The 13,199-nt window shown below is 45.9% G+C and overlaps 1 protein-coding gene across 1 annotated transcript in view; it reads right to left on the bottom strand.

Annotated features, from left to right (window-relative positions):
* ptpn22 (protein tyrosine phosphatase non-receptor type 22) overlaps positions 1 to 12,594 on the bottom strand; it is a 67,585-nt gene extending 54,991 nt beyond the window's left edge. Inside the window, exons 1-7 of the mRNA XM_084313295.1 lie at positions 12,476 to 12,594; positions 8,053 to 8,161; positions 6,116 to 6,192; positions 4,086 to 4,181; positions 3,465 to 3,503; positions 2,926 to 2,997; positions 795 to 854 (exon numbers count right to left, since the gene is read on the bottom strand). Coding sequence (XP_084169421.1) covers positions 795 to 854; positions 2,926 to 2,997; positions 3,465 to 3,503; positions 4,086 to 4,181; positions 6,116 to 6,192; positions 8,053 to 8,161; positions 12,476 to 12,583 — 561 coding nt within the window. The 5' untranslated portion in view covers positions 12,584 to 12,594. The remainder of the gene's footprint in view (positions 1 to 794; positions 855 to 2,925; positions 2,998 to 3,464; positions 3,504 to 4,085; positions 4,182 to 6,115; positions 6,193 to 8,052; positions 8,162 to 12,475) is intronic.
* Positions 12,595 to 13,199: the final 605 nt, after the last annotated feature.

The following is a 13,199-nucleotide window of genomic DNA, read 5'->3' as shown; positions in this document are numbered from 1 at the left end:
TGGTTTGGGATTGGAGGGGTTTTTCTCCCACAACAGCATGGCTACATGGGTAGAGCTCCGGACTCAAGGCTGTCGTCGGAAAGTGGTGTTGTTGTCCAGCAGGGGGCACTCTGTCCTCTGGACTCGTCAGTAACAATGCCCCTGTTACGGTGATAGGGTCACCGTACAGCTGCGAGTGCCGTCCTTCGGATGAAACGCTAAAACCGAGGTCCCGACTGAATTTGGTCATCAAAGAACCCTATCGTAAAGAGTTAGGGGGTTCCCCCGACGTTCCTGGCCAAATTCCCAATCAGGCCACCTAATCATCCCTCCCCCTCCTTAATTGGCTGATATCAATCCCTGTCCCCTGAGCCGTTCAGCCATTGTGTAGTGATGTGTGCCTGGTGCCAGTGTATGGCAGCCATTGAGCCTGTAGCCCATGGTTGGGTGCTACCAGTGGTGGTGAAGGAGGCAGTTTCCCCCCTACATTGTGGGGAGCGCTTTGAGTCTAGAGTCTAAAGACGAGTGCTATATAAATGCAATTCATTCATTCACTTTTGATTGACATTCTTGACGCAAGGATAGATAGCATGTATCTGATGCTTAAGTTTTCAACAGACTGCCCCTTTAGAAAGAATGGGCGGAGAGGGAATTACAGAGACCTTTAGTGATACTGAGATTAAAAGCGTTCCTCGAACGCCTCACTGACCACTGTAGCTCCTAAAAACAGCTGAGCAGGTAATCCTCTGTTTGTCTTGTGAGGATTATCTCGGCGTCTAAGTTCACGGTAACTTCGGTATAAACACCGTACTCACACAGCGATACGTCACCCTTAGCGTCCTCGTCAGATAGTCTCCTTTATCTTCCTCGGAATCCTGAAGACGGTACACAAAGAAATAATTAGTAGTTAAGGTCTGGCAGCCTGTACGTTAATGCCAAGCAAGCAGTGCAAAAATGCTTCCGCATTCGTCACCGCACGCTAGTGCGGTAAAGCGCCCTTCTTTTCAGACAAATGCTACCGTGCGTGCACCGGCGGCGGCGTGCTCGCGCGAGGTGCCCGCGCATGCGACACGAGCGGAGCTCAATATATATAAGTCACCGCCCCTTATTCAGTATCTAGCAAATAGCTCAATTGGCAAGGACACATGGCTGTGGATCCTATGGCTTGTTTGCTGGCGAGTTCGAATCCCATCGAAAATATTTTTTAACGTGATTTTTTTTTAACGTGTATTCTTTCGCCGATTAAGGTTAGGCATTGTTTCGGAGTTGGTTAAGGTTAGAACGGTTAAGTTTAGGCGCTGTTAAGGAGCTGGTTAAGGTTAGAGTTTGTCAAAGAGAATGGCAATAGACAGCCTATTTCCGCGCGACCTGGGCGCTGGGCGGCGGAAAATGAAAGGCGCATTACTGCATGCCACTACGGTAAATTTTTCCACTGCTTGCTTGGCATAAAGCTACACGCGGTCTGGCACCCTGCCGTTGGCTGTGGAAGTGGGTAGATTCCAAGGTACACCTGAGGAGGAGCGGTTGTGTGTTCTCTGATCTGGAGGTGGTGTTTTTCACTGCCCCTTGTACACTGACTTGAGGAGGGTTTTATTTGAGAAAGTTACATTTATAAACCCGGATTTGTTTTGGGAGTCTGAGAGTTGTATGTTTCAAGTTGGTGTTTTGTGGAGGAGATTTTCAGTTTTGCAGGTTTTTTGGAGAAAGCATGGCACTTGAGACAAAACACATTATATCCTATATAATTTTATATGAATTCCTCTTGTTTTCTTTGAAGTACATTGTTTACAGCTTGTTATTATGTTATATTTTGTTAAATTTTTGTGACCATCTTGGTCTATATGATCTCTTACTGTTTATGTGTCTTGTGAGCCCATATGGGCTGGGCGTACATCTGTATGTATGTAAGACACAAAAATAAAAAGAATATCAATCAATCAATCAATCAGTAGTGCAGCCTCTTGCTCTCACGGCAGAGAGAATTGGCTTAAAATAATTTCTAACGTTAAACGCTGGTGTGAAATCATTATATGCTGCGTTCCATTATAACTTGGAGGTCGTAAAATTACAACTTCCAAATTCCTACTTTCTCAACCTCAAGTTCAAGCCTGTCTGACTGATGTGAGTGTCATTTGGCCACTCACATCATATAAACGTTAATGTTGTTATTAGTTGTTTTAAGAGCACATTTATAATTATATTATATTAGCTATATGTTGCTGTATGTCATTTATTCGTGCAAACAAATTGTAAGAAGAAATCGCCAAAACGTCCCATCTCCGACCATAATAACCCTAGGTATCCCTGGCATATAGAATAAAAAGTACAAGTCAGCGATGGTAATAATTAGGCATCACATGTGACTAGGGCTAACCTCGTCTAGTCGAATAGTCGACTAATTGATCGAAAGGAGCCATAGTCGACTGCCAATCTCTCAGTCGATTGCGCAAAAAAAAGCGAAGAGGCCTAGAGGCGTGGCCAGTCGACTCCTTCAGTCATTAAGCACCACCCCCCCCCCCCCCCCCCACAGCCCAAATGGAATGATTTTTTACCAGTCGACTATCCACAAATTTGGGCCAATCTAGATCGACTATACAAATCCTTAGAGGGGGCGGGGCCTACTGTACATGTGACAAGTGATTATGTGAATACCTGCACTGCCTTGTGCCATGTTGTACACACTGGCATGTCGTCATAATTGGATATCAAACGTTTCCATTGGTATGCTGTTGTTGTTGTTGTCTTGTGTGATAAACATTGGCTTTGAGGAAAACATGTTTCAGTACCTAAACTAAGTAGAAAGTTAGATTAGATTCAAATGTATCAAAACGACTGAGAAGGAGGAGAAGGTACAGTAGAAGGTACAGTAGAAGGTACAGTAGAAGGTACAGTAGAAGGTACAGTAGAAGGTACAGTAGAAGGTACAGTAGAAGGTACAGTACTCACACAGTGAACTGTGAACGGTTCGCAGACAAACGGCTCCTCTTGTTTCTCTGGCCAATAACGCTCACACTTTTTCTGCCAAAAATAAATAAAACAAATAAAAGCAAGTCGGTGTATCCTAGTGATGTCAGTGTTTAGCCATGTAAGTCCAATGTTTTTAAATGGGCGTGGCATTGTTAAAAAACACAAAGTTGAAAAGCATGTGTCGTGCAGTAGAGAGAGAGAGAGAGAGAGAGAGAGAGAGAGAGAGAGAGAGAGAGAGAGAGATATAGAGATAGACAGAGACAGAGACAGAGACAGAGAGAGAGACAGATACAGAGAGAGAGAGAGAGAGAGAGAGAGAGAGAGAGAGAGAGAGAGAGAGAGAGATGGGGAGATGGGGAGAGAGAAATAGATGGAGAGAGTGAGAGAGATAAATAGATGGTGAGAGAGATGAAGAGAGAGCGAGATAAATAGATGGAGAGAGCGAGAGCGATAAATAGATGGTGAGAGAGAGAGATGGAGAGAGAGATAAATAGAGAGAGATAGAGATTGAGTCTTACCCTGCCCATCTCAAACTCCCTACAGGCCATCACCACGACCTGGAACACAACAAGAGAGGCCATTAGACACGCAACACCAGTACATCTCAATCATCTCAGAGAGAGAGAGAGAGAGAGAGATAGCAAGAGAGAGATAGCAAGAGAGAGAGAGAGAGATAGCAAGAGAGAGAGAGTGAGAGAGAGAGAGAGATAGCAAGAGAGAGAGAGAGAAAGAGAGCAAGAGAGCAAAATAGAGAGAGAGATGGCAAGAGAGCAAGAGAGAGAGAGATAGCGAGAGAGAGAGAGTGAGAGAGATAGCATGAGAGAGAGAGATAGCAAAAGAGCAAAAGAGAGAGAGAGAGATGGCAAGAGAGCGAGAGAGAGAGATAGCAAGATTGAGAGAAAGTGAGAGAGAGAGAGAGTGAGATAGAGAGAGATAGCAAGAGAGAGAGAGAGAGAGTGAGAGAGAGAGATAGCAAGAGAGCAAGAGAGAGAGAGATAGCGAGAGAGAGAGAGTGAGAGAGAGAGAGATAGCAAGAGAGAGAGAGAGTGAGAGAGAGAGAGAGAGAGAGAGAGAGAGAGAGAGAGAGAGAGAGAGAGAGAGAGAGAGAGAGAGAGAGCAAGAGAGAGAGATACTTGTACCTTGATGTCATACTCCCAGACCATTCTCCAGAAGTCCAGCACTGTGTGGGGAAGAGGACCCTGGGTAGCGATGAAGGCCGGGGATCCTGACACCCCCTTTAACAAAATGGAAAGGACACTTTTTTTTTAATCCACTTTTTCTCCTTATTTTTAAATTCTTTCTCCCATCCCAATTTCATATCGCCAATTCTCCCCTCCAATTCTTCCCTCCCCTGTCTTGAACGTTGCTAGACTATGCCCCCCACTGGTCGGTTGTAGGGAGGATAGAAGCCTTGCATCACGTGTCCCCTCCGGTACACGAGGAGGCAGCCTGTCACATCTTTTCACCTGCCAGCGCGGACTCTCAGTGGCGAGGAGTAACGTGTGGGAGGCTCACACTGCCCCCGATACTTCCTGTCTCTGCTGTACAGGCGTCCCCCAACCGACCTGTAGGAGTCGCTGTCCACAACGTCCAATCCCCACCCATCGACTTCCACCCGCTAACTCTGACAATTGAGATAGTATGACGACTGGCCCAAGCCGCAGGCAATGCTGACTCGGGGAGTCGAGACCGGAGCCTCTTGGATTGGTGACGAGCGCAATCTCCGCTACGCCACCCAGCCGCCCCGGAAAGGACACTTTAACACTTTGAGTGCCGTGCTGTTTTCGGGCCCCATCTATTCACTGCCACGCTTTAAAAGATAGGAGTCCGTCACCTTGTTTGTAGAGCTATAACTATATTCTATATTATAGCTATGGATACAATACTATGGCCCATTTGACAGTGACTTTCTTCCGGTCAAGATGCAAAAAAAGAGATAATTTTTCCATGCATACATTTGCGCGTTATATCGTGGTGAATATAAGTATGTTTTTAGATCGGTCTGGGGTAATTCCTGAAATGCTGAGGAATAGCCTTGTTATTATTATAGCCGTATTATACTATAACCGTTGCTGTTTGTTGCCTGGACCCGCTATTATTCTCAAATCAAATCTATATCATAGGTATTATTATTATATTATTATTATTATTATTATAGGTATAAAAAAAACTGCTCAAAACTCACCTCTTTAACACATCCGGTGCCGTTAACGTAGAACTACGTTTCTGTCGCCCAACCGCTGAGTGTCTACGTTTCTACGTTTTTCTCACGGTATTTCTTTTAATAGCTATTGCCATTCATAATTCAGCGGGGCACCTTGTGCATACTGTTCTGAGTGTGTCTGAGCTGGCAGACGGTCTTATACCGCCCTCTAACGCCTTTGGCCATTATTGCACTCCATTAGGAACGGGGTAGTTTCTTTTCTCTACCGAGCTGCGGCGTGGGGGCGGGTCCTAAACACTCCGGCAAAACACACGCTTGGTTTGGACAAATGACCCCGCCCCCCTGTTATTGTGCAATGCCCAACAACGTCGGAGACAGGATCGCCGGTCTAAACCACATTGCATGCTTGCACGAGGAAGGATAATAATGATGATCTAGCGTTGATTTCAGGAAGATTCGATAATCAGGTGAAAAATGACAACGTGTTTATTGAATTACACAAAAACGCTGTTTTTGCGTCTTTTTCCTGGAATTACTCAGAAGCACCCAAGCTATATTCATATTCAAAACGGTATAAAAACGGAAATGTACGGATAAAAAAATGATCTGTTTTTTGCACGTTGACTGGAAGCAACTCACTGATACTCGACGGCGTTATTAGACCCATAGCTATACTATAAAATATAGGTTTAGCTCTACAAACTACAACTACGTTTACATGGACGGCAAGGCCAGGTCACTTCCCGGAAGGGGCGTGGCACTCAATGTGTTAACATGGCCTTTGAGCCCTAGCTTCCGATATTTAATGTTGTGTGTCTGTCCACCATGTTTGTTATTGTTATTGCCCTATGTAAAGCGACCTTGGGTTTCATGAAAGGCGCTATATAGAACTAAGTTATTATTATTATTATTATTATTATTATTATTATTATTACTGTCCCTCAAGGAAGGCAGGGAAACTAATGCAAGGCATCACAGATTCCCTTTGTATGAGCTCCCGGCTACCTTGATGAAACTGGCATTGATGTAGTCCGAGTGCTTCTTGGAGGTGACGAGGTTGAGCTGCACTCTGCTGTGGTCGACTGCAAGGGAGAAGAGAATACAGGTTAGTCCTTAACCCCTTAAGCCCGGGTACAGGGCAGATATTCATATCACGCCATAAATCGGTCAATACAGAACGTATTAATCAATGTTGCGTTTCTTTTTCACATGTAGCCAAGAGTAAAGACCCTAACCCTGTCAAAACAGCAGTCAAAGTGTCTATTTTCAGCACTACGTTTGTTGTTTACCAATGATTTTAAGTGTTATGGAAGTGAAGAAATCTCAGCGCATTGAAAATATGATTTTTTTTTTTTGGGATATTCTCCTTTGGTTCATTAGAATTTACTCCAGCCTAGTATTTTACTAGCTTTAGCCCTTCACATTTCATGTTCTTTTTTACTCCTTTACTAGTTTTAGTCCTACTTATTTTATGTTCTTTTTACTAGTTTTAGTCCTACTTATTTTATGTTCTTTTTACTAGTTTTAGTCCTACTTATTTTATGTTCTTTTTACTAGTTTTAGTCCTACTTATTTTATGTTCTTTTTACTAGTTTTAGTCCTACTTATTTTATGTTCTTTTTTTATCCTCTCTTGCTAGTTTTTAATGTTCTTCTACGCTGTAGCGCTTTGAGACTGGTTCCACAAATATAAAGCGCCCCTACAAATCAAATATATTATTATTATTATTATTATTACACGTCTGGATGCGTCGTAAAATAAAATGTGTTTTGTTAACTTATAGGCCTTTACTAGTTCCTATAGACCTGTTCGCTGTATAAACGTCAGACTCTGTGTGCGCATCACCAGAGCAGAAAGGAACGCAATCCTGGTCAGAACAACGGGGCAGACTACAATGTATTTGAATTTGTTAGCCATGCTAGCGATCTAAACAATCAATCCATGCCAAAGTTAGATATGTAAACAGTGAAAGACTCACACTCGTATTCAGAAGAAATCAATAACGCACATCCTCCGTTCCTTGGTGCTGAGCCAAACTGTAGAAACAGTAGTACAGTACAGTACAGTACAGTACAGTACATAAAACAAAGCGGGGCTCGCAACTCACTCTTGATGCTCCGAGGTGTTTTAATTGACAAATAAGAGCAGCAGATACAACGTTTCCACCCTCTGGTCTTTTTCAAGTATGTTCTCTCACACTCACAACCATGATGCTGATTTGGTTAAATGACATCCAGCCGTTTTCGTTTGAAACAACTTTTAGTCAGTATTCTTCTAGCGTAGCAGCAGCTTGCACAGGTCCGGGGCAACTTAGTCACGTGACTCAGTCGGTATTGCTGATTGGCGGGCCGTCAGGTGGCGTAGCGGAGATTGCGCTCGTCACCAATGCAAGAGGCTGCGGTCTCGACTCCCGGAGTCAGCATTGCTTGAGGCTTGGGCCAGTCGTCATACTAACTCGTTTGGCTGGGTTAGGGGGAGGGCAAGTCGAGGGTGGGAATCTGGCGTTGTGGACAGCGACACCTACAGGTCAGGTCTGGGCGCTTGCTCAGCGGAGGCAGGACTTGATGAAGGCAGCGTGACCTCCCACACGTTACGCTTCACCAATGAGAGTCCTCGCTGCCAGGTGAAAAAAGAGTCACTGGCTGTCGCTGCGCGTGTCGGAGGAAGCGTGCGGATGACTTCAGGGTTCCCTTGTACCGACCAGTAGGAGGAACATGCGCACAACAACCAGGTAGGGGAGGGGGGGGGGAATTGACACAACTACTAAATTGGGACGGGGAGAAAAATAGAAAATCGGGCGGAGAAATTGAGGAAAAAAAAAGGTATTGCTGATTGGCTCGAAGGCGGTTTGTTTGTATACAGCGAATAGGTCTATTTACTTAACCGTTATCTGTGATCCCTGAAGTGAAAGTGTGTCACAGCGTAAGAAGGTTGTTGCTCACAGGGAACGATGTCCTTGTATCGGTTCTTCTTCACGTTGTCCTGCTTCTCGGCTGCCTTGGTGCTGAACGTCTTGTCCGTGCGGTACTGGGTCGACTGCCTCTTCAGCCTCTGGAGGAGAGAAGAGGGAGTGACACCGTAGAGATCTCAGCTTGATTTGCATCTTAAATCATTCAGCAGCTACAAAGTGATCCTTTTGTGATCCAATCAATATCAGGGGATTATTCAATTATACTTACCATTTCACACACACACACACACACACACACACACACACACACACACACACACACACACACACACACACACACACACACACACACACACACACACACACACACACACACTTAGAATCTTTATTTATGTCCACATAAAGACAATGTTTAAAGGACACAAATATTATCAGTGCACTTGTACATTGTGGGTTATTCTGATACAATCGTGCCCAAATTGACACTGGCAACCAAAGTTACACACACACACACACACACACACACACACACACACACGCACACACACACACACACACGCACACACACACACACACACACACACACACACACACACACACACACTCACACACACACACACACACACACACACACACACACACACACACACACACACACACACACACACACACACACACATGGATGCTGAACCTGACAATCTACACACAGCTCATGGGTACAGATAGCAGCGTCTTCTCCAAATTGCCCGGCTGCCAATAATTGCTGACACTGAGCAATATCTTGCTAATTGTTTGGCTCTTCTCTTCGGAAGACCGGCCATCTGAAGGCCTCTAACACCCAACTTATGAACATGACCCAGGCCTCCAAATATGAAGACTAAAAGTTTACAGTTGTAGCCGAGTTGTGATATGGTATGGTCTAACAGTTGATATATTTTAACATTTTGGTTGTAAAGGCTTCCTCTAGACTGTAGTCAAACGTGCAACCAACTTCTAGGATGAGAACCTCTCTGTTATTTTCATTAACAACAACAACATCGGGGGTGTTTGCTGAAATATCAGAGAGCAGTGAATTGTCCCTACACAGATTGAGCATATATGGCTTCACACTGGTGTGCTTATACAGCTTATATGTTGCAGGTGACCCGAGTGTGGAACTGACACTGTCTGCAATCAGGTCCACGATCCTATCATGCCTACAAATGTAGAGCCCTTTGTATGCATGACAGCCATTGAGTATGTGAGACATGGTTTCTGTTGTCTGTTCGTGACCATGGTGTATGCAGTGTGGGCTATGACTGCCAGGGAACCAGATGGAAAGGTTGAGCATTGATGGTAAAACCTGTAGCCTAGCTTTTAAAGTGAAAATGATGATGCCCTCATCAATAGCTACATTTTTAAAAACTGCGTGCGAGACAGAGTGGTCAGCGGCAGGGAGACAAGCAAGCTTCCCTTGCAGTTTAAGCTCAGTCCAGTGTTGACGTTGGCGTTGTTGTTGTGCCGACATTTTATACAGAGTAGGCCTACATCTTAAACTCTAAACATAAACACTCATGCCCCATATAAGCCATCTTTCAATTATAAATATAAAGAATGATAAATGAAAATAGTAAACAATCGAATGAAATGAAATAATCAAATGAAACAGGTCAAAACATTACTATGTTGGAAAAACAAGAAGACGTTTTAAAAATCGAATTTCGGAGCACAAATGTTCTATAAGAAGAAATGACGAGAAGTCTTCAGTTGCAAGGCACTTTAATAAGTTAGGACATGATATTTCTGGCTTAAAATACATGGGTATAGAGCAGGGTTGAGACCACCAAGAGGCGGCGACAGAGACAGGCTCTTGCTACAAAGGGAATGCTTTTATATTCAATTTCTGGATTGTCTAGAGCCTAGAGGCCTCAATGAGGAAAATGTTTTGACCCGTTTCATTTGATTATTTCATTTCATTCGATTTACTATTTTCATTTATCATTCTTTATATTTATAATTGAAAGATGGCTTATATGGGTCATGAGTGTTTTTGTTTAGAGTTTAAGATGTAGGCCTACTCTGTATAAAATATATATAACTATAGATATATCTCTTTGTGATTTACTGTTTCTTTTTGATTTACACGCTTCTTTTCGATTTACATAATTCTGAAAAGGTTGTGCTTGTAAGTGGTATTTTGTACTTTTTTGCAGATCTCTTGTGGGAATGTGTTGTCACTTCCTATGTTGTCACTTCCTGTTTGACTTGTATATACTAGGGTCACTTACCCTTCATGCTTCATGCAAGCCATTCTGAAGAAGGTGTGTTCACACCGAAACGTCATGATTACAGGCTGCCAAAAAATTTGGAAACACCTGGAGTGCGTGCCTGGACATTGTTTCCCTATTGTTATGTATGATATCAGAGGTTACAGCACCCAGTGTCAAGTCTAGTGAGGTGAGCGTGTTCTACTACTTTTTTCACTTGTCAAAATAAAGTATTCAATCAATCAAGCGGGTACACACCTTCCACCCTGCGACTGACATGGCAGCGCGCGGAGGGACAGGATCTCCACCCTGCAGCAACTATGGCGAACGAGTGACACTCAAAATAGACTCGCGAGAGGGGGGGGGGGTCTCGGGCCCCACTTCCCAGCACACTGCAGCTTTTGTTCTGGGTCCTCAAGGGTTCCGACTCCGAGTCACTTGAAGGCCCCCGCAGACCATCTGCACTGTCGAGACTACAGGGCGCTTCTTGTTCCGACAGGAAGTGATGCGAGACGCGTGTTCCGCCCTGGAGCGGTCAGGGTGGCAGAGGCATGAAAGCAGCAAGGTGGCATGCTTCTTGTTCCGACAGGAAGTGATGCGAGAGGCGTGTTCCGCCCTGGAGCGGTCAGGGTTGCGGAGGCGTGACAGCAGCAGCGAGGTGGCATGTGGCGGTCAGGGTGGCGGAGGCGTGACAGCAGCAGCGAGGTGGCATGTGGCGGTCAGGGTGGCAGAGGCATGACAGCAGCGAGGTGGCATGTGGCGCGCAGGGCGTCCCCCCCCCCCCCCCCCCGGGGCGCCGAGATGTCACTCATCGCCATGGAAACGGCCCCTGAAAAGGTTGATGTCACCCCGCGGAACGGCATTTCTTTGGAGCGGCAGTGTGTTTGTTTGTGTGCGTGTGTGTGTGTGTGTGTGTGTGTGTGTGTGTGTGTGTGTGTGTGTGTGTGTGTGTGTGTGTGTGTGTGTGTGTGTGTGTGTGTGTGTGTGTGTGTGTGCACATGCTGTTTGAGGGCTATTAGAGGCCATGTGGTACAGTAGGTACAGTAGGTTATGTAGAATCTGCGTCGTCAATAACTGGAGCTCAAATCCAAGAGGCATGGACCAGTTGATTGATTGATTGAAAACTTTATTAACAGATTGCAGAATGGGTACAATACAGTACGGCTCAATACACACAATTGTTAAGAGAAAGACTTTCGTCTTGTTTACATCAGGGTCCCCCATTTTCAATTCATCATGTTGACGTTGGCAGTGCTGTTTGGGGGCCACTAGGGGCCACTAGGGGGCCGTGTAATACATCGATAGTGTGTAGTTCATAGTACAAGTGTTCATAGACATGTCAGGCTTTATTGCGGCAATGGGATTGGGTTTCATTAAACGCATATCATTAGGGCACCACGAGTACCGTGTGTTCTGTTATAAACGGAGGTGACAGTGGGTCACAGAGCAGTTAGAAAAGTGTCTTTAGTACCTTGTGTTCTGTTATAAATCCTCGTTCAGGGAACTGCGACGAGAGGGAACTATTAAAAGAGGAACCTGCAGACGTGTTAGTAGGGAAGCCACAATAATATATCGCTGCGCCTGCCTGCCCCTGAGCCGTGACACTTTCAACGTTGAAAAATGTGAAATAGATGTTGGATTACACAGTCCGCCCCACAGAAACATAAACAGACACACACACATTGTCCAGGACCCCAGGAAGACCAGAGGCTCTTTCATGTGTCTCTAACGGGGATCCTTTAATAAACATAAACATAAACATAAACATAAACACGCATTGGCAACTCTGGCACAGTAGCACAAATGATTATTACTAACTAGGGGAACAAAGTGAAATGTGAAAACCACTCCACGGCATGTCTACGGTGCTAGACACTATTTAACCCTTTCACAATACACAGAAGGTTAACCCTTTCACTGCCACACAACAGCAGGGTAGCCCTTTCACTGCCACCCTACAGAAGGTTAACCCTTTACTATCACACTACCGACGGGTAACCGTCGGTAGTGTGATAGTAAGGGGTTAACCTTCTGTAGGGTGGCAGTGAACGGGTTAACAGTCCCATGAAGTGTAGCCAGAACTCTCTCTCTCAAACATAGGAGGCAGAAAGAAGGACGGGACACTCACCAAGAACTCCCCGGTGGAGCCCCTCTCCTCCCGGCCTCCTCCTCGGCCTGCTGACCCCAACCCTAACCCAGGACACTCACCAAGAACTCCCCGGTGACGCCCCGCTCCGTCCCGTCCTCCTCCTCCTCGGCCTCCTGGGTGCCGAGCCGGGCCAGCAGGCCCCTCAGCACCCACGCCTGGTGCTCCATGGCTGGGTGGTGGTGGTGTTGTTATCGCTGCCTGGGGACGGGGCCAGCTCTGGGTGGTGGTGTTGTTATCGCTGCCTGGGGACGGGGCCAGCTCTGCCAGACAGCATGTCCGGACACACAGAGGTCCTCCTCTCCTCTCCTCTCCACGTGGGGCCTGGAGCGGGGGCCCGGGGCCTGGACGGGGGGGGTCTCTGAGGCGGTCGGCGACGGAGAGAGAGAGAGAGAGAGAGAGAGAGAGAGAGAGAGAGAGAGAGAGAGAGAGAGTGTTCTTCTTCGAGGCCCCGCTTCTCTCTTTTGCAACTCCCTCTCTCACTTTGGGGAAGTAGAGCGAGCGAGGGGAACGTGTGAGCTGCTGCCTAAGAGGAAGCACGAGTGAGCTGACAGGTTCTGTGGTCAGATTAAACATATTGCTGTGGGGCCTCCCCCCCCCCCCCTCCCCCCCCCTGGTTGTCTCACACTGGGTCCTAATGCCACCCGGGTATGTGGTGTAATTGTCTCGAGAGTTAGAGTAGGGGAAAGGGATCAGAGAGAGAGAGAGAGAGGGATAGAGAGAAAGAGAGAGAGAGAGAGAGAGAGAGAGAGAGAGAGAGAGAGAGAGAGAGAGAGAGAAGAGAGA

This window comes from Notolepis coatsorum, assembly GCF_963971535.1.
Source record: "Notolepis coatsorum genome assembly, chromosome: 4".
NCBI lineage: Eukaryota > Metazoa > Chordata > Actinopteri > Aulopiformes > Paralepididae > Notolepis > Notolepis coatsorum.
The sequence above is the reverse complement of the archived record's forward strand: the minus strand, read 5'-3'. Positions and strand labels throughout refer to the sequence as shown.